The 19,704-nt window shown below is 38.9% G+C and overlaps 1 protein-coding gene across 6 annotated transcripts in view; it reads left to right on the top strand.

The window, feature by feature from the left end:
• CFAP91 (cilia and flagella associated protein 91) overlaps nucleotides 1-19,704 on the top strand; it is a 65,469-nt gene that overhangs the window by 37,337 nt on the left and 8,428 nt on the right. For 5 of the 6 annotated variants that reach the window (XM_017891520.1, XM_017891509.1, XM_017891499.1 and 2 more), the window contains 5 exons: nucleotides 579-725; nucleotides 4,003-4,224; nucleotides 7,157-7,305; nucleotides 7,853-7,941; nucleotides 10,959-11,047. In XM_017891520.1, coding sequence (XP_017747009.1) covers nucleotides 579-725; nucleotides 4,003-4,224; nucleotides 7,157-7,305; nucleotides 7,853-7,941; nucleotides 10,959-10,963 — 612 coding nt within the window. In that variant the 3' untranslated portion in view covers nucleotides 10,964-11,047. Of the gene's footprint in view, nucleotides 1-578; nucleotides 726-4,002; nucleotides 4,225-7,156; nucleotides 7,306-7,852; nucleotides 7,943-8,210; nucleotides 8,213-10,958; nucleotides 11,123-19,704 lie in introns of those variants that run through there. The other variant, XM_017891540.1, reaches the window with a different exon arrangement.

Here is a 19,704-nt window from a genome sequence, read left to right as displayed (position 1 = left end):
TGATATAAAGCCCCAGTTAATTGTTTTCCCCAGACAGCTATAACTCATAAGAGATTCAGATATGATGAGTAACTCAGCTGGATGAACAACTTGTGTTTAGCACTGTTCGTTACTCTCCTTTCAGTATTTTCCCAAGAGAAATGCCACAGTTAAATTCGGACAACAGATTATCACAAACCACGGACAGATTTATTGGAAAAGAAGATATGGCCATGAAAAATGCCATCCTCAGGTTTATTAGCGAAGGAGCACAGGAAATGAGGGGAAGGTTCTGATTTCTTAATATGACCCTGGAGTTGTCATCTTGTCCTTGAGAGGTATTGTCAGAAACTAAGTACAGCTCACTGAAAACTAAGCCCATTCTCTGCCTGAGAAGCTGAAGGCACAGAAAAGAGGGCTGAACTCTAGCTCTGTGGGACACATCTGCTCTGTGGAATCCAAAAGACAGGACAGAGCCCACTGTTCTCAAGTGTCTCACAAGTCACTGCATGTGACTCCTAGTGCTTGGCACAAAGGGATGGTAACTTACAGGTCTCTCTTTGATTTGGTTTGATTTGATTTGATTTGATTTGATACAGATGTTTGAAGGGAAAGAAAAGCGACTGGAGTTGATCCAGGAGTTGCGCACCTGCCACGCACTACAAGAAGATGAAAAGCTGGTGAAAAAAGCCGAGAAGCAAGTGACCCTGGCCTTACAGCGGCAGAGGAACTTACATGAGCACAAGGTTTTCCTTTTTTTTCTTGTTACTTTCTTCTTAAATTTTCTGCCTTGATTTTATCATGGCATAGCAACATTCTAATAAAAATTCATGAAATGGTGAAAAAGAAACAGACCCACAATCCCATCACTCTGTCAGCTGTGTGTGTGTGTGTGTGTGTGTGTGTGTGTGACAGAGTTTCACTCTATCGCCCAGGCTGAAGTGCAGTGACACAGTCTTGGCTCACTGCAACCTCTGCTTCATGGGTTCAAGTGATTCTCCTGCCTCAGTCTCCCGAGCTGGGACTACAGGCATGCACCACCATGCCTGGCTAATTTTCATATTCTTAGTAGAGATGGGATTGCGCCGTATTGGCCAGGCTGGTCTCGAACTCCTGACCTCAGGTGATCCGCCCTCCTCGGCTTCCCAAAGTGCTGGAATTCTTAAATAATGCTGCTGTCGTCCTTAATTTGATTGGGGATGTGCCCTTACTGATTTGAATATGGTGGTATTGTTTCTTTATTTGCAAAACAATAACAACAAAACAAAAATAATGCATTCTTTTCAATTTTAAGATTTTTTCCTTCCTTTTTTTCACAAATATCCAGTGACTACTGTATTTCAGTTAGTGAGGGCTTTGCAGACTGAATAAATAACAAAAGCAACATGAAAAAAGTGAGAAATAAGATTTATCTTAAAATATTAGCATTTATTTTGGAGTTTTAGAACTGTCATAGCTCGTGCTGGTTAAACTGTGTATTAAATATGTTACTGTTTCATGATATGTGGTGACTTTCATCATGACCTCCCAGCTGTGTGCCACCTGACACAGCTAAGAATTACAGCTCCAAACCAACAACTGTAAATATTTTTCCTATTTTCTTCCAATGTTTGTCTATGTATACACACACTTTTCAATGCTATTGACATAGTATAGTTACACTTTATTTTACTCCCTCTCCCACTTTTCTGTAAGTCAATCTGAAAAAGAATCAATTTGCACAGAATTTAGTGTTATAGGGAAGTAATAATTAAAGTTAATATGACCCCCCTTTAGCAACATACATAACTCTTGTGTTATGTGGGAGTCGAGCACAAATAGTAAGCAGCCTGGAAATAACCACAACTTTCTTTCTTTCACATGACAGCAGCACCATGGATGGTTGCTGGGCTTGGGGAACTTTTGGGGAGTGAGGCAGGATGGGGAGGAAGCAAGCCACAGGCTGTGAGACCCAACAGAGGAACCAGAGAAGGAAGAGGAGAATGTGAACACTGGAGTCCCTGAATCTAGAAGTCCTAGAGTCCTGGAAAAGCTCAGATAAGGAACAGAATGCCCTGGGAGCGCTAGGCCCTGAGACCGTGGATGAAAAAATGCCCCCCTTGGCCCTTTCAGATTTCTGATCATGACTTTAGTGGGTACAGCTAAGCTAACCTAGGCTTTTCAGTTCATTTATTCCATTTAGTGGATATATGCGTGGGTGAAATCGTGTCAGCTTACAGCTAAGGGAGGAGTTAATGGGCAAAGCTGTCACTTAGCCAAAGACTCACTCTGCTTACCTTCAGCTGTACCTGGATACACCCTGAATGTATGCAGGGATCTGAGGGAGTGAGCACTTCACGTATACCTGCAGCAATGTTGGTCTGTCTCTTTTCCCCTTCTCTTATATTTCTGTGGAAAACAGTCCAGAAAATGCACAACCCCCAATTATGTAACACAGTACTTTCTGTGACTACAGCAGAATCCCCTCCCTAAACATTTCCCTTAATTTCAAATTAGATTGTACTGCCTGTGCATACCCAGATTTCTCGTTGAGAAGAGGCTAAACCTGAGCAGGCTTTCTAGCCATCTCAGGATTTTCAAGGTGGCACCTGACCCCGAGTGAGGGAGCTTATGCTCCTTGCAGATAAGGAGAGAATCTATTTGTCATCTCTGGGCTGAGTATCTACTGTTTATGAACGGAAGGAGTAGTGAGATGCTCTTAGCTTTGCCCTTTCTTTCCATCTCTCCCTATTGTATAAATAAGGTTGAACTTTGTGGTTAGAAAGTCTATGGGCTAGGAGGCAGGTGAGGATGAAGATGGGTGGTGTTGGGGCCAACAACCACACTTGACTGATGCTTTTACCCATAGCCCCATGGCCTCTGAGAACTGAGTATTCCCTCCCTTCAGATAGAAACCAGGAAGGGAGCTGAGCACAGAGGGAGAACTGTCACTGAGAAGGTGGCATGTGACTGGAAGATGAGCCCTTTTCCCTTACAACCAAGGATAAGAGAGGAAAGGGGATGAATTTGCAAAGTCATCTTAAACACTTTTCTTCTCCATATGTCAAAGCCAGGACACAGGGATTCATAAATAGGCACTGTAGCTGGCATCTGGCAGAGAGCACAATTGGTCCCTAATTTTGCCTCAGTGATTAGATGGACATATGGTCTTTTTCCTGTGCTTTCTTTTTTTTCTTTTTTTTTTTCTGAGATGGAGTCTTACTCTGTCACCCAGGCTAGAGTGCAGTGGCGCGATCTTGGCTTGCTGCAACCTCTGCCTCCTGGGCTCAGGCAATTCTCCTGCCTCAGGCTCCTGAGTAGCTGGGATTAAACAGGCATGCACCACGCCTGGCTAATTTTTGTATTTTTAGCAGAGACGGGGTTTCACCATGTTGGCCAGGCTGGTCTCAAACTCCTGACCTCAGGTGATCCACCCGCCTCAGCCTCCCCGAGTGCTGGGATTACATGCCTGAGCCACCATGCCCAGCCATTCCTGTGCTATTTCAAAAATTGTTGTTAATGATTTCAAAGTTATGAAAAGATTTAAAAATACCAAGGTTTTCCACTTTCATGTTATTCAACATCTTAACTCCTAACCTGTGTGAAAGGAAAGATATTGAAAAATTAACAGGTATCATGAGTGAATTTCTAGGAGATTCAATTTGATTAAACTCCAATATTATCTTTAATAAAAACTTGACATTTCCCTTCATGTCTGGGAAGACACACTTCACCTTGTCGATAAAATTGAAAGAAAATAACCCATTCTCCACAGTCACTAACAGAAACGTCTTGCTAAATTCTCTTGCTTATTTGAGGGCTGTGGTCCATCAGTGACTGACCAAACAATCTACTTTCTCATGCCTCCGTTTTCCTCATAAGAACCTGGGATGGAGACAATCGAGAGGTAATATTCCTAATAAAAATTAAATGCATTCTGAAAGTGAATTGACTGCCAAGAGTTTTCAGTAATCCAGTGCCTCTTCTAATAATCACCACTCATAGTGGAATTTGTGTCCTTAAAGTTATGTTATTCTTTTCAAGGTGTCACTGGTTGAAAACCATTTGGCTGGACTGGAAGGAAGGGCACTGGCAGACATGTTTGACTTCCTGTCCAAAGAACTGGTGAGACTGCAGGAGGAGAGGAGGATCCATGCCTTTGTCATGCTGGCCGAGCGCCAGCGGCGGGTACGAGAGGCAGAAGAGAGTGGTCGGCGCCAGGTGGAAAAACAGCGCCTGCGGGAGGAGGACGAGATATTTAAGGAGGCAAGTAGGGGCAGCTGGGTGTATGGAAGCTGCCTAGAAGGAGCCAAGTCAAACCAAAGGATGCTCATGACATAAAATGGCATTTGGCTTTTGTTTATGCATTGGGTTCCTACTGTATGCCAGGCACTCTACAAAGGCATTGTGGGAAACTTTGGAGGGGGAAAAAACCCGGACATGATCCCTTCTCTCCTAAAGCTTAAATAACACATAATACGCACCTGTGTATAGAATTAGAAAATGTATTGAGTTCCATGAAGGAAACAAATAGAGCCCAGAGACACATTTTAAGCCGGGTACTCCACTTGCTGTGTGGAGCACAGGCTGGAGGGAGGACAGAGGGGAAACAAGGCGGCCAGGAAGTAGCTGTTGAAGTAGTGAAGGCCAGAGTGAGACACAGGAAGTCGAGTATTACGTCCAGTGTTGGGCTTAAGCAACTGGAAGATGATGGTATTATTTCCTGAGGTAGGAAAGTTGAGAGAGGAATAAGCGTAGGGGCAGGAGAAGAATCAGGAAATCAATTTATATTTAGTTTGGGACATCTAAGCAGAGGTATTGTTTCAGTAGGTGGATCTACAAGATGGAATTTAGAAACGACGTGTTGGCTGAAGATGTAAATTTTGGGAGTTGGTGACCAGCTTGTAGCCTCCTACCAATCTTAACACACTTTTCTTCAAAAAGAGTTCCTGAGATTTAGAAATTATTGACAAATCAGGACTTGCCATCTCTACCTAATATCACTAAGGAAGAACCAGCTGGGGATGGGAAGAATAGCTGGGGGTGAGAATAAGAAGCAATGGAACAGAGGAGCTACTATACACAAAAGCAGAGAAAGGAAGAAGCTGGTAAAAAGCTTCTTAGGAAGATATCTTCTAAATGGGAATGATGACAGAAAACATCAGCTCTGTCTAGCAAGGGCAATAAAGGGTTAAGATAGCCCTTCTAGCCTGATTTAAGAATTACTTAGGTAAAAAATGTACCCACTGTGGACCCACAGATTCAAATATCATCCATCATTTTAATTCCCAACCTTCCTAATTAAAATATAATGACTATTTTCCATCCTACTTCCCCAACCTCCATTCAAACAGATTCTCTTGAAGAGAAATATGCTTGCACATAAATTATAAAACAGAAATGTAATATTTAATAAATTTCCAAAATATAGCATATAGATAGTGAGAAACACAGATATAAAGTCATAGACTCATCTTTAAATACATATACAATTTTGCAGGCACATACATGAGAACATATTTACAAATATCTGGTGTGCACAATATTAGCAAGACATAGAGGAACACACATAGCCACACGTTTCCTTATTCATGTACATACACGCACAAATGTGTCCAGAAATTCACACATTTATAAAGATATACATAAACAGGTACATATATAGCTATGAGTGGGCCACAGTAAACTTTCCACCCCTCTACTATTACCTGACTGAGCTGTCTAATTGATCCATATAGATGCAACCTGCTTCCTGAACAAGAGGGTGGGCTGTATGAGAGCATGAATGTTGTATATTCCCTTTGTGCCTTGCACAACACAGCGTAGATCCCTGTACCTAATAGACGTTCAGCAGATATATTTTGGTTGGTTAGTTGTTTGGTTGATACTGTATTCAACTGGCCATTGAGAGTCTCCCATAGAGAAGGCATAGGGATTGAAGGTTGATGTTTTACACATAGGTGTACAGTATCATATACTCAGAATTGTGCCAAAGTGCCAATCCAGAAACAGGTACTGAATTGTTACTGAGTCCCAGGCATTATCTCAGATGCAAAGATATATTTAGACATGAAACAGAAAAGTGCCCTACCTCTAAGAAGCTGATAATCAGCATACATATACACGTAAAACTAAGTAGGCCACAGTTGTTGCTTAATCTTTCTATGTGCATACACCTGTAAAACGGGAAAAACTAAACTACTTTGCTTATGGTCATATACTTAGGGAGCAAAAATATAGAGAAAACAAAGTGTTTACCATGAAAGTGGGAAGGTGCTGTAGTAAAGGAAGAAACCATGGTGGCCTTCTAAGATACTGGCAGTTACTATAATACATGGGTTCTGACTTTACCCTAATTCATTACACTGTACATTTGTGTGCTCTGTACTTTTTATTTTGTTTTATTTTTCTGATCTCTGAGTTTGCTTCCAATGCACTTTTAAAATCTGTATCCTATTTCATAATATCAAGTAAGCTTTAAAAAGAAGCAGTCAGGGGCTGGTATGATAATTCAATAAATTCATTAGAGACCCAGGATCCTTCTAGCTTTCTGCTCTTCTCTTCCTAAGTCGTAGCCCTTCTGGCAATTTAAGATGATTGCTGGTGTTCCAGCATTATGTCCTCATGAAAGGAGAAATGAAGAGAGAAAAAAAGAAGCCAGGTCTTTCCCTTTAAGAATCCTTTCTTTGGTCAGAATGTGGTCATACGGCCAATCCAGCTCCTGTGGGTGCTAGGAAATGTAGTCTTTATTCTAGGCACCTGTTTGCCTAGCTGAAATCCAGGGGTTCTATTATGTAAGAGGAAGGAGAGAAAGGATACTGGAGAATATCTCCTAGTCTGTTCTTCTGTTAGGTAGTTTGACCAAATCACGTTGCTGGTAAGAACAAAGCCAGGATTTGAACCAGCATTATTGACTCTGAAGCCCATGATCCTTCAGCAATGCTGTCTTGCCCCCCCACCCAATAAGATCCATAATTCTGAAATGGGCTAAATTGGTGTGGGCCGCCCAGAATGAGTAGGCAGGTGGATGAGAAATAGACTGATGAGATGCTAAAGAAAATGAATGATGAGTGAAGGGACTGTTGACTTAATAAATGAAATATATGAGCTTAAAAAAGTTAACCAATGTTTGTGTATTTTTCTTGTGTTGTTTACAACAGCATACCTGTTTTAGTGAGGATATTATTGTATTTTGCAGGTAGTTAAAGTTCACCATAGTACTATAAGCTCCTACCTAGAAGACATAATACTGAACACTGAAGCAAATACTGCAGAAGAACAAGCCAGGGCAGAAATAGAGAAGATGGCTGAGAAAATCAATGACATTGCTTATGAAATGGAAAGCCGGTATGTATCAAGAGAACAGATTGTAGAATGGACAGCCCATTTGCTGATACTCATATATATTTTTTCAAGAGCTTACAATTTCACCACCAAGGAGCAACAAATAACTCATACTCCAGGGTCCATTGTTTTATTAACGTAACTCCTGAGAAGCCAATATGCGTATACCTCCGTATGTATTCTCAGTTATCCTCTGCAATCTGGATTACTCTCATTACTTACTTTCAGAATACTCGGAAGCATGAAAACAATGTGAATACGTGTGTGCAACATTACTGGGACTTCATCCCAAGGTTTCTGGCTTCTATGTATAAGCTGTGTTTCCAACATTCTCTTCCTGGCAGGCAGGGTAACTGAAGGACAGGGTCAAATCCCAATTTTTTTATGGAGTTAAACAAACTTGCCAGGAATGTGATATTTCAGATCACTCAATCAAGGAAAAGGTGATGATGGGATTTGAATGGAGTTGCTTACACAGCAGGAAAGCATAAATCAGCAGCTCAAGTAAAAAAAACCAAAGAAATAATTCATTTTGTTTTATATTTTTTAGCCGAACCTATCTTCAGTCAGAGGAGATTGTTGCTGAGTTGGTTTATAGTTTTCTGATCCCAGAGGTGCAAAATACTTTGTCAAAGAAAAGGTAAGCCAATGTAAATGCTTTACTTTAGGATTTTTAAAATATGTAACTTATTTTCAATATCCCAGAGATTTAAAATTAAACAGAGGGATGGGGAAATTTCTGAAGGAGGATCACTGAGTTTTCTTATTTCAGAGTTTGTCAGGTTCTCTTCATGCTACCTGATTCTAGAATATAATCAACTCTAATACAGACGGGACGTAGTTCTAATAAAAGTGACAATATCAAAATCCAAACCTTGTTTAAAAGGATGTTCCCAAGTTTTCAGAAGAGGTGTTTTTTTTAAAGCATAAAACGGATAATGAGCATATAAAAGATTTTCACATTGTAGCAGCCTTATGGAGGCAGGACACGAGAACCGTGAATATTAAAAAGCAGGGGTGCTAGAAAGGTCTAAATCTACCCTGCTGCTCTGCCTGCACCCCAAATAGCTTGTTTCTGCTGGAACTCCATCCAAGTATAAATATCCTAATTTATCATTTGTCACAGGTGGCATGTTTTTAAAGATTGATGCTTTCAGTCAACAGAGAAAGAAAAAATAATATCTTAAACAGAAAAGTAAGATTCTTCCATAGCTCTGAGATTGTTGATGGCAGGCTTGATCCTAGACAGAGGGGTGCAACCAGGAGAAGAACAATATTTAAGTGAAATAGCAGCTCAAAAGCATTGAAAATTATACAGGGGAATTCCAGGCAGGTTTAAGCAGAAAAATGCTTAACATTTCAATTTGCTTAACCAGGGATAAAGAAATGGTGGAGTTCTAACACATTTGGAGAGGACAAAGAAATGCCTGATTTTTCCATTGCATGGTTGTAGTGTAATTTTAAAGCAGTACCCCTAAGGATAAGCATTTAGTTTGTTTCCAGTTTGTTTTCCTGTTACTAACAGTGCTTCAATCAATATATTTTACACATATCCTGGCCATGCTTCTGAGAGTAAATTCCTAACAGTACAATTGCTGGGATATAAGGTGTGTGTATTTTACATTTTGATAGATAGTACCAAATTTCCCTACAAAAAGATTGTTCTCCCAATTTGATATTACCATATTGCCCCACAAAATGATTGTTGACTCACATCAATAGCGTATGATAGTGCTTATACAAAAAAATTAATTTTCAGATCAAGTAATATATTTCTGTGTCACATTATGTTACAAAAGGACCTTATGTTTTCTAGGACCTTAAGAAAATATGCAACTCCTTTCCACTTCTCCTGGGTTCAAAGTGAGGCCAGGCTGCTTCAAAGCCATTACACCCTTGGTTGAATTCCACCCTAGGATTGAAAGGAGGAAAACAGTGGGTTTAATAATTGCTAGTTTGTGGCGAGGTGTGGTGGCTGAAGTCTGTAATCCCAGCACTTTGGGAGTCTGGGGTGGGAAGATCACCTGAATCCAGGAGTTGAGACCAGCCTGGGCAACATAGGGAGACCCAGTTGCTACAAAAAATATTTTAAAATTAGCTAGGTGTGGTGGCATGCACCTGTAGTCCCAACTACTCGGGAGACTGAAGTGGGAGGATCACTTAAACACAGGAGGTGGAGGCTGCAGTGAGCCGAGATTGTGCCACTGCATTCCAGCCTGAACAACAGAGTGAAACCCTGTCTAAAAAAAAAAAAAAAAAAAAAAGTTTACTAGTTTGTGATCCCCTCCCTCACCTTGGGAGTCTGAGTTGAGGATCTGGAGGAAGACTTGAGCGAAAGGAATCCAGTGGCACTTATCTGCGGTCAAGTTGAGTGAGTCCCTAGCCTCTTCCCTTTATATTTTTGCCAAATCAAAAGAGCCATATGAACAGGGAGCACACTAGGACCTTTTTTTTCTCTTTTCAAATGAGAACCATATGTATTATATATACACTCTTTACCCAAAATTAAGATAATATTATATACAGACGATTTTGAGATATTATCACTTTTTAAAAAGCCAATGGATCAGAAAAACCTTAAAGATACCTTTATATAGATATAAAGTAATAGTAACTGCCAAATTTTAAATGCATGCTAAGTTTCAAGAAGTTCACTAAGCATTTTTAAATGTATACTATCTCAATTTCTTTCAAGAGTTGTAGGTATATTCTCCTTTTTCACTTAATGGAAATTAGCTCTTGGAGACATATGACTTGCAAATTTGAACCATGGTCTGTGTGACTCCAATGCCCCCACTTTTTCAACCATATTACTGTGAAGTGCTAAATACCGCTGAGTGAATTACCCTATCTAAACTGACACCCAAACAGCAAAGAATCCACAGTACTTCTTACGGTCCTTTACTAGCTGTTTGACTTTAGGTAAATTATCTAATGTCTCTGTGTCCATGTTTCTTCTTCTGAGAATGAGGATATTAAAATACTATCTTTTAGGAGGATTAAATGAAGAATTACATGTCAACTGCTTAAAACAGTACCTGGCACAAAGTAAGGACAAATGCTAACTGCTAACATCATCATCATCACTACTCCTTTCCAAGGGCTTAGGTGCTTACCTGATAGTGAATGTTCTTAGAATTTGGAGCTAGGACTACCTTCTAAAGCCATGAGCTCATAAACTCATCATCAATCAGTAAGTCCCCTCCACATTAAGAACTAAGGCTCAAAAAGAAGTATAAGACAAGGTCTTTATTTGTAAGTTGTTTACACTCTAGGTATCAAACAAAATGTAACTCACATGAAGTGCTTCAATGCTGAATAGGTTGGTACAAACTGAAGTGCGGTAAGTGGTAAATCAGGGCTGACATAATCAGAGGAGACTTCCTGGAGGATCTTGGACATGAGCTTTCCAGGTTTTGGAGTGCAGGCGTTCCAAGTGAGGGAAACTGCTGAGGAGTGGAATGGAGGCAAGCCTGGTGGGAAGGAGTATGACTGGGCTGAACCAGAGAGTGGGAACAGAGGGAGCAGAAAGAAATTAGATTTGGGTTGGGTTTACCTTTAGTTTGCAAAATTATTTCTATCATGACTCTCTTGAAACATTTGGGAATGGTTTCGTTCAGACTTTCAGAGTGAAAATTTTTCTATTACTTTGGCACAGTGAGGAACGCACAGCGGAAACATATTCTTGCAGCCCATCAGATCATCCACAGTTACACAGAAAGCATGGTTCAAAAGAGATTAACTGAGGGACAGCAAGATGAGGCCTCAAATGCTGCCATGTTACTTGAGAAAGAAACTCAAAATGAGAACAACAGCTAAGGTGAGTTTGATTTTCCACCTGGAAAAAAAAGCAGAGAAAGGAAGAAAAGCGGCATTGTTCAGCTTTGTGCTGTGCTCTAACAATCATAATTGCTGTTTAAGAAATGGAAGATTGTTGTTTAAGGAATGGAGGACTTCCATTTAAATTGGAACATTTCCTCTAGGTTATAGCATCTACTGTTGAGATTATTAGAAAATTAGACTTTGTATTACAGCAATTAGACTCTTATGTCACAAAAAATAGGACTCTAAATTATTTTTATGAGTTCTTTTAGTGTGTATGTACCTTGTCAAATGAAGCTACAGAATGTGTCAGTGTTATACATTAAAAAAATCTTGTTCTTATGGAAGTAGACAAGGTATGCCCTAATGCATTGTGCTAGTTGTAAGCATGGCATGAGACACACAGCCCGCCCAATTCTAGCTCGGGCACCTTCTGCAGTGCCCACCAGGGGTTGGTCTTGGGCTCAACTAAAGGCTGTCATACTCACAAGACTAACATAGACCATATTTGGCATGAATGTACTTAGAAAAATATAAGATAGGAAACAGCTTCCAGCAAGGCAACATCAGACATTTCTCTTCCTGTAGGAGCCCTTGCCATAGCCATGCAGAAGAACACATAGCTATTTTCTTTAGTCCCTAGTTTATGGAGTGCAGATACAATACAAGGAAAAGAGGTAGATGGGTGGGTGGGTACAGGAACTGCCCTGGCGTAAAAGTTTCACACCCCAGGGGCCAGAATCTCTTGTAATAATTCCGTAGGCATAGCTTCCAGGGTCCCCACTGTGGATTTGCCCAGCTACAAAAGTCAACATACTCACAGAAACTCAAAGCTATGGTTTTCTATTAGGTATTCATTCCTCCCAGTTCAGATGGAATTTGCCAATCAGGGGTCATTTTTAAGTAGTTCAAGTTGCTTAGTAACACAGTTGACACGTATCACCTTATCAGGTTACTAGGAGAATAGCGCTAGGGAGTCAATTAAAACTAAAATTCTCATGAGAAGGGGAATGGAGTGAACTTTTTGCCTATACTTTCTCCCTCAACCCTTTTGTGGTAGAGGCACATCTTCTGCTGTTTTGCCCTGAAGGTATGCCAACCATCAGGTTGGGAAAAGTACCAGGGCTAGGGAGAAATTTTAGTTTGGCACTCAGAAGTTTTGTGTATTGGCCAGCTCTGCCACCAATTGTATAATCTTATACAAATAATTTCTCTGCTTCAGTCCTTGGTCCAATAGAATGGAATCTTAAGTCTCAATCAAAAGGAATCATGGAAGGAAGGTTGAGATGAGAGGGAAGGTAAGAAATACTGTAGAGAGAAAGCTAATAAGTGACTCTTAAATATCAAACTGTGGCTGTAAATTAGAGCAGAAAAACTTTAGACTCTAATAGTAAAATAACCTCTGAAATAATTGAAAATATAAAACATCTATTACATGTTATGTTATATATTGTCTATAAAATGTAAATTCAAGGACCAAAGCATTTGCCTACCTTATTACTGTGACAAAAGCAAGCCTTAAGGTTGGGGTGGTCATTTTTTTGACATGGAAATTTAATAAGATTAATAATTGACACAGTTTGCATTGAATGCATCTGCCTTTACTTCTGATTATGATACCTACTCCATGACATCCATAGTGACCTGTGAAATCAAGCCAGAGGAGAACAAAAATTATCTTCTATTTTATACTTAGTGAAAGTAAAATATATTTCATTAAAGCCTATGTAAAGCATATATGATCATTATAAAATCTAGTTGCAAGAAAGTCTAGTTGTCAGGCTAACTACAGACACTCAACAAAGGTGAACAATAAATTAAATGGTTGGAACATGCAGCTTAGCTGTCCCCAAAGTATATCTTCCCTCTTCCTTCTTGCAGAGGGAAGCAGAGAAGGACAGATGTGAGATTATTCAGTGATGGCTAGGGAAAGGGGCAGTAGGCATGGACCACTGATTTAAAATACATATTTAAAATACGTATTTTAATTAGCTTGAACAGAGAGCTAATAAATAGTGAAGAATTTCTGGGCCAAGATCTAGGAGAAGATAGAAATTTGGAGGGTTGGGTCTGGCATTTGGAGCTACTTTTTTCCTGGGAGAATATGAAGATTCTAGAAAATGTGGCTGAAAGACTGAGCAGTATTTTTAAAAGCTTTGCAAAACCAGGGGTACAAAAAACTTGAGTCAAGGTTGGGGCCCTGGTAAACCTTCTTCATTTGGTTAGGAACTCTAAAAGGCTATGCTCTAGTGGTAAGGGTTAACTGGAAGTAAACTATCCCTGGCATATAATGTAGTTTAGCTTCTCATCATCTGAGTGATTTTAAAAATCTCAATCCCAGAAATTGAACTTAACAAGGTCCTTGGTTTCTATTGCCTCAAGGAACCTGCCAGAAATAAAACATAAATTCTCTTTACAGGAAGTTAACATTGTTCTAGACCTCTATTTCCACAATTTCTAGAACACAATCAAGAATATTCAGGTACATGAGGAGACATGACAATCTGAACAAGCGACAAAAACAACAGATGGTAGAAACAGACATAAAAGGATCTAAAATATTGGAGTTGTTAGACCCAGACTTTATTTATTTTTTCCGTAAGTTATTGGGGTACAGGTGGTATTTGGTTGCATGAGTAAGTTCTTCAGTGGTGATTTATGATATTTTGGTGCACCCATCACCAGAGTAGTATACACTGCAACATATTTGTAGTCTTTTATCCCTCGTCCCCTTCCCACTCTTCCCCCCAAGTCTGCACAGTCCATTGTATCGTTCTTACGCCTTTGTGATTAGACACAGACTTTAAAATAACTCTATTTACTACTGTGGACTTCTATCCTCCAGAACGATGAGAAAATACATTTCTGTTGTATAAGCTGTCCAGTCTATGTTGTTTTGTTATGGCAGCCCCAGCTGACTAAGACAGATTTTAGTACCAGGAGTCGGGTACTATTGTAACAACTACCTAAACATGTGGGAGTGGCCTTGCCACTGGTTATGGGTAGAAGCTGGAAGAGTTTTGAGGTATATACTATATATGTATGGACATCAAGGGTGATTCTGGTGAGTTCTCAGATGGAAATATGGAATATGTTATTAGAAACTAGAGGAAAGGTGACCCTTATTATAAAATGGCAAAGACCTTGACTGAACTGTGCTCTAGTGTTTTATGGAAGGAAGAAGTTGCAAGCAATGAAATTAGATATTTAGCTGAGGATATTTCTAAGCAAAGTGTTAAAGGAGCAACTTGGTTCCTCCTGACTGCTTATGGTAAAATGCAAATGGCAAGAGATTAATTGAAGAAGCAATTGTTAAGCAAAAAGAAATCAGAATGTGAAGATTTGGAAAATTCTTAGCCTATTCATATTGGAAAAAAAAAGAAAGCTCTTTCTGATGGGAATGCTAAGGGTGGATTAACAGACATTTGATAAGTGTATGGGATTATATGAGCAGAAACATTGCAGGATGAAATTAAGGAAGCCTATTGATTGGACTTCTTGAATTAGACAGGATGGGATGATAGAACTATTCAGCTGCAAACGTGCAGTATTCTTCAAGAAGAAGGAAAAATGATTCCACAGGAGATCCAGAGGTCATCAGGGCCATTGTCCCAGTTTCAACAGGCCAGGTGGCTTTCACCATGAGCTTTGGAGGAAGGATCACCCAGTGGACCCCAGCTCATCTGAGCTATGGGGTGGGACCCTGGGTCAGCAGAGCTACAGGGAGCAGACACTTACCTAGAGCCATGGGGATGGGGCACTGTAGCGTCAAAGGGACAGAGCCGTGGGAATGATGCTGCCAACCCAGTGGGCTTAGAAAGCAAGACACTAAGCCAAAGAAGATTATACTGAAGAATTAAGATCCAGTGGAATTTGCCTTGCCAGGTTGTGGACTTGCTTAGGATCCATCACCCATTTCTTTCTTCTGATTTTTCCCTTTTGGAAGGAAATATGTCTTCTATGCCTCTCCCACCATAGTATTTTGGAAGCACATAGTGTGGCTGGTTTCACAGGCTCATAGGTGGAGAATAATTTTGCCTCAGGACAAGTCATATCTTGAGTCTCACCCGTACTTCATTTGGATAATATTTATGAGACTTTGAACTGTAGACTTTAGAGTTGATGTGGGAATGAGTTAAGATTTTTGGTATTGTTGGTATAGAATGAATATATTTTGCATGCAAGAAGAACATGAATTCTACCTGGGGTAGAATGCTATGATTGAAATGTGTCCATGAAAATGCATATGTTGAAGCTATAACCCCCAATGTGGTATTTGGAGACAGGACCTTTGGAAGAGAATTAGATTTAGATAAGGTAATGAGGGCAGAACCCTCATCATGGGGTCATTGCTTTTACGAGAAGAGACATCACAGTGCTTCTCCTCTCCTTCTTCCTCTCCCCCTCTGCCATTCTCCCTCTCTCTCTCTTCCTTTCTCCCTCTCTTCCTCCACTTTCAATTGTGAAGACACAGTGAGAAGGTGGCCATCTGGATGCCAGAAAGAGAACTTTCAACCAAAACTAACCATGCTGGCACCTTGATCTTGGACTTGTACCCAGTACAACTGTGAGAAAAGAAATTCCTGCTGTTTAAGCTATTCAATCTATGGTATTTTGTTATGACAGCCTGAGCTAAGACACACTGTTCAAAGGGTAAATGCCAATATTGAAAATTTCAAGAGAACTGGACATAATAAAAATGATACAGCGTATTTGAAGAAAATAGAAATTCCAGAATTTAAAAATACAGTAGCAAAAATGAGAAACTCAGTGAATCTCTCCTCAGAGATATTTAGAAAGAAGCATGGAAAGACAAAAGGATAGGAATTTATAGAAGAGAGAGAAGGATAGATTTAGAATAACTTAATGATTTAGAAAAGGAGAAAAAGTGAGTAGGTATGGACCACTGATTGAATAAATTTGACTACTAAAGGAAGGAATAATATGTTAGGAGATCATATGGAATATGAATTTTCCAATAATAAAAGAATTGCTTTCAAGAAGACTTCTTAACCCTAAGCAGAATAAATACAAAGAAAACCATACCTAGATACATCTTAGAATACTAATACTGCTGAAAGCCAAAAGAAAAGAAAACCTTTAAAAGCATTCAGAAAAATGATAAATTACCTTCAGAAGAGCAACAATTAAGCTGACAGTTGACTTCTCATCAGAAACAATGAAAGCCAAAAAGATGGAATGATATGTTCAATATATTGAAATAGCAAAATAAAGTAGGATTCTATGCAAATGTATTCTTCATGCAAACATATTCTTCAAGAATGGCAATGAAAGACATTTTCAGACAAATGAAACTAATAAAATTTGTCACTAGGAGATCTGCAACACAAGAAATTATTAAAGCATGCTTTTTAAGCAGAAGAAAAATTATCCCAGTTGGAAGGTTGGAAATAAATTTAAGGACAGGTATGTGGATTGGCTTATTGATTGCATAAAATAATAATTATAAGAAACAGCAGTAATAGGAGCAATGCAGTTATAAAAAAAAAAGAGTAATATGTAAGTCAGAAGAGGGCTAAATAGATTAAATTGTTCTAAGACACTTGCATTGTCTAGGAGGAAGATAAAAGTATAAGTTGACATTGGTAACTCAATGATCCATGAAAACTCAAGGATGCATTTTGTAACCTCTAGGGTAACTCTGAAGGGATAGTAAGGAGATATATGACATCTAAACTAACAGAAGAAAATGGGATTAAGTTTTCAAAACACTCAATACAAAAAGCGGATAGAAAGGAGAAAAAAGGAAACAGAACCAATAGAAAGCACTGAATAAAATGGTAGATGTAAACCAAAATTTGTCATTGAGTACATTAAATGTGAATGGACAAAATATTCCAAGTAAAGTCAGAATTTACCAGACTGAATAAAAATCATACTAAATTATATGCTGCTTGCAAGAAGCCTATATAAAATCTAAATATACAAAATGGTTGCAAGTTAAAAGATTGAAAAGATACTGTAAAACACCACCCATAGAAAAGCAGATATAGCAATATTCATATCAAAGAAAACTTTAAGGCACAAAGTATTAGAGAAAAGAGGGACATGCCATAAAATAAAGGTCTGATTTATTGGGAAGATATAATGTCACAATTTAAATATACTTAATAGCACGGCCTCACCCTAAATATAGCAAAATTTAACAGAACTGCCTGGAGAAATAGACAAATCCACAATAATTCTGGGAAATTTTAATCTTTATCAGGAACTAACAAGCAAGCAGAGAGAAAAAACTTTTAAAAATGTAATATTTGGCTGGGTGCAGTGGCTCACGTCTGTAATCCCAGCAATTTGGGAGGCCAAGGCAGGTGGATCAATTCAGCTCAGGAGTTCGCAACCAGCCTGGTCAACATGGTGAAACCCTGTCTCTACAAAAAATACAAAAAAAATTAGCCCCAAAAAATTAGCCAGGCATGGTGGTGTGCACCTGTAGTCCCAGCTACTTGGGAAGCTGAGGCAGGAGGATTGCTTGAGCCCAGGAGGCAGAGGTTGCAGTGAACTGAGATCATGCCACTGCACCCCAGCCTGAGTAACAGAGCAAGACCTTGTCTCAATAATAATAATAAAATTAAAATGGAATCTTTTAGATACATAATTTTAAAAAACTTGGCCTACTGGACATTTATAGAATATTATGCCCGACAACTACAGATGCATATTCTTGCCAAGGGCAGAGGGACATTACCAGGGGAAAGAGAAACCAGGGGAGCTGTGTGGGCTGGCATGATGGATTAGGGTGCAGAGGAGCACCCAGGGTGAGGCCAAATTTTCCCATATAATGTTAGCTTTAAGTTTTCGGTAGACACCCTTTTTCTGGTTGAGAAATGTTTGAATCCATCATGTTATTTAACCAGTTATGTCAGTAATAAAATTCACTCAGTTCCGTGGACCTAACCATTGACACTTCTATCATTTTTTGTTTTTTGTGGGTTTTTGTATATGTGTGTTGTTTGGCTGGTTGGTTGGTGGGTGGTTGGTTGGTTGGTTGGTTGGTTTTTGGTCAGAAAGAGAAGCTGAATGTTCTGACTTGCACCATCACACTGACATTCAGTGATTCAGAGTGATAAAGTTTCAGTGTGATTTTTTCTAGCTCAGGGCCAAGACTGAGATTTTTGTAAGTAAGAGCACCATCCTCAGCTACTGTCACAGAATACTGACTGGCTTTGGAAATTGGCTGTTGCTGCAGACTCGGTAATATTTTTTAATGAATCTGTCCTAATGTTGCAAGGCAAGCAGAACTCACATGCAGAGCTTGTGCTATGGTGAAGTCCCTTCACTGGCAACTAACATTATTTGAATCCCAAATAATATACTTCCTATGTTATGAAAAGTTAAAACAAGAAGGAAGATTTTCATTCCTACATGTATTTGCATTGGATGTATTTTCTGAGCCTAAACTACTTTTCTAGTAGTAATTTTGGACTTTGAAACAAGTGCAAATGAAATGTCAAAATCTATCTGCAATGGAAGCATGTCCATCTTACCTTCAATTACAGGTAATCTGTATTGTAATGACATGCTAAAAAGAAAATATCAAGAGAAGAATCTAATAGAATTCTATAAATGCCTTCCAAGCAATACATATGGATATTTATATAAAAGTATATAATTGTGGATGGATACCAGTATTGGCCATACCATTCTGAATGAAAAGACATTTTCAAAGATGACACAGGGATGAGGTAAGACAGGGGAAAATCTCATTTTCAAAGACGAAATGAGAAAGAGGAAAATCTAATTACACATCACTATTAATAAATGAACATTTGCAATCAATTTCAATGACTTGAGCCCAAATTAAGCAAAATGTTATTCCCCAAATAAGAATTTCATTCTTTTCATTAGGATAACTATATCACAAAAGCTATAGTCAATTATTAGTAGTGTATTTTGAATTTTATCAAAATGTTATGAAACTTTTCTCTTTTGTTAAATGAGTATCATTGATTTTGTCATTTGACTCACAAAACCTAAAATATTTACTATTAAGCCCTTTTCAGAAAAAGTTTATCGTTCCTTACTCTACAGTAATTACAATGAAGTAGAACTAAATATAACACATGGAAGAATCTCACAAATATAATAAGCACCATAATAGGCCAAATCCAAAAATAATCCGCAGTATGAGTTTATTTATGTAAAGTTCAAAACAACAGCATCAAACTATAGTGTTTAGGAATGCATACTTAGAAAGTTAAGGTATAACGAAAACTAAGAAAGTGACTACTGTAAAAATAAAATAAAAATCAGAATAGTGATTACTTTTAGGAGGTAAAGAGAGGATTGTGATTGGGAAGGGGTAAATGAGAGCTTATGAAATACTATTTCCTGATCTGGGTGATATTTACACAGATGAGTACTGTACATTAATTCATTAGGCTGCATATTCCTTTTAGGTACTTTCCTATATGTGTCATATTCCACAGTTGAAAGTTAGTGATACAAAAACATATGAAAGTATAAAACTCATTGGTGGCCGGGCGCAGTGGCTCAAGTCTGTAATCCCAGCACTTTGGGAGGCCGAGATGGGCGGATCACGAGGTCAGGAGATCGAGA

The sequence above is a fragment of the Rhinopithecus bieti genome, unplaced genomic scaffold (genome assembly GCF_001698545.2).
Source record: "Rhinopithecus bieti isolate Rb0 unplaced genomic scaffold, ASM169854v2 scaffold_759, whole genome shotgun sequence".
Classification (NCBI taxonomy): Eukaryota; Metazoa; Chordata; class Mammalia; order Primates; family Cercopithecidae; genus Rhinopithecus; species Rhinopithecus bieti.
Note: the sequence above shows the minus strand (reverse complement) of the source record. Positions and strands in the feature narration are given on the sequence as shown.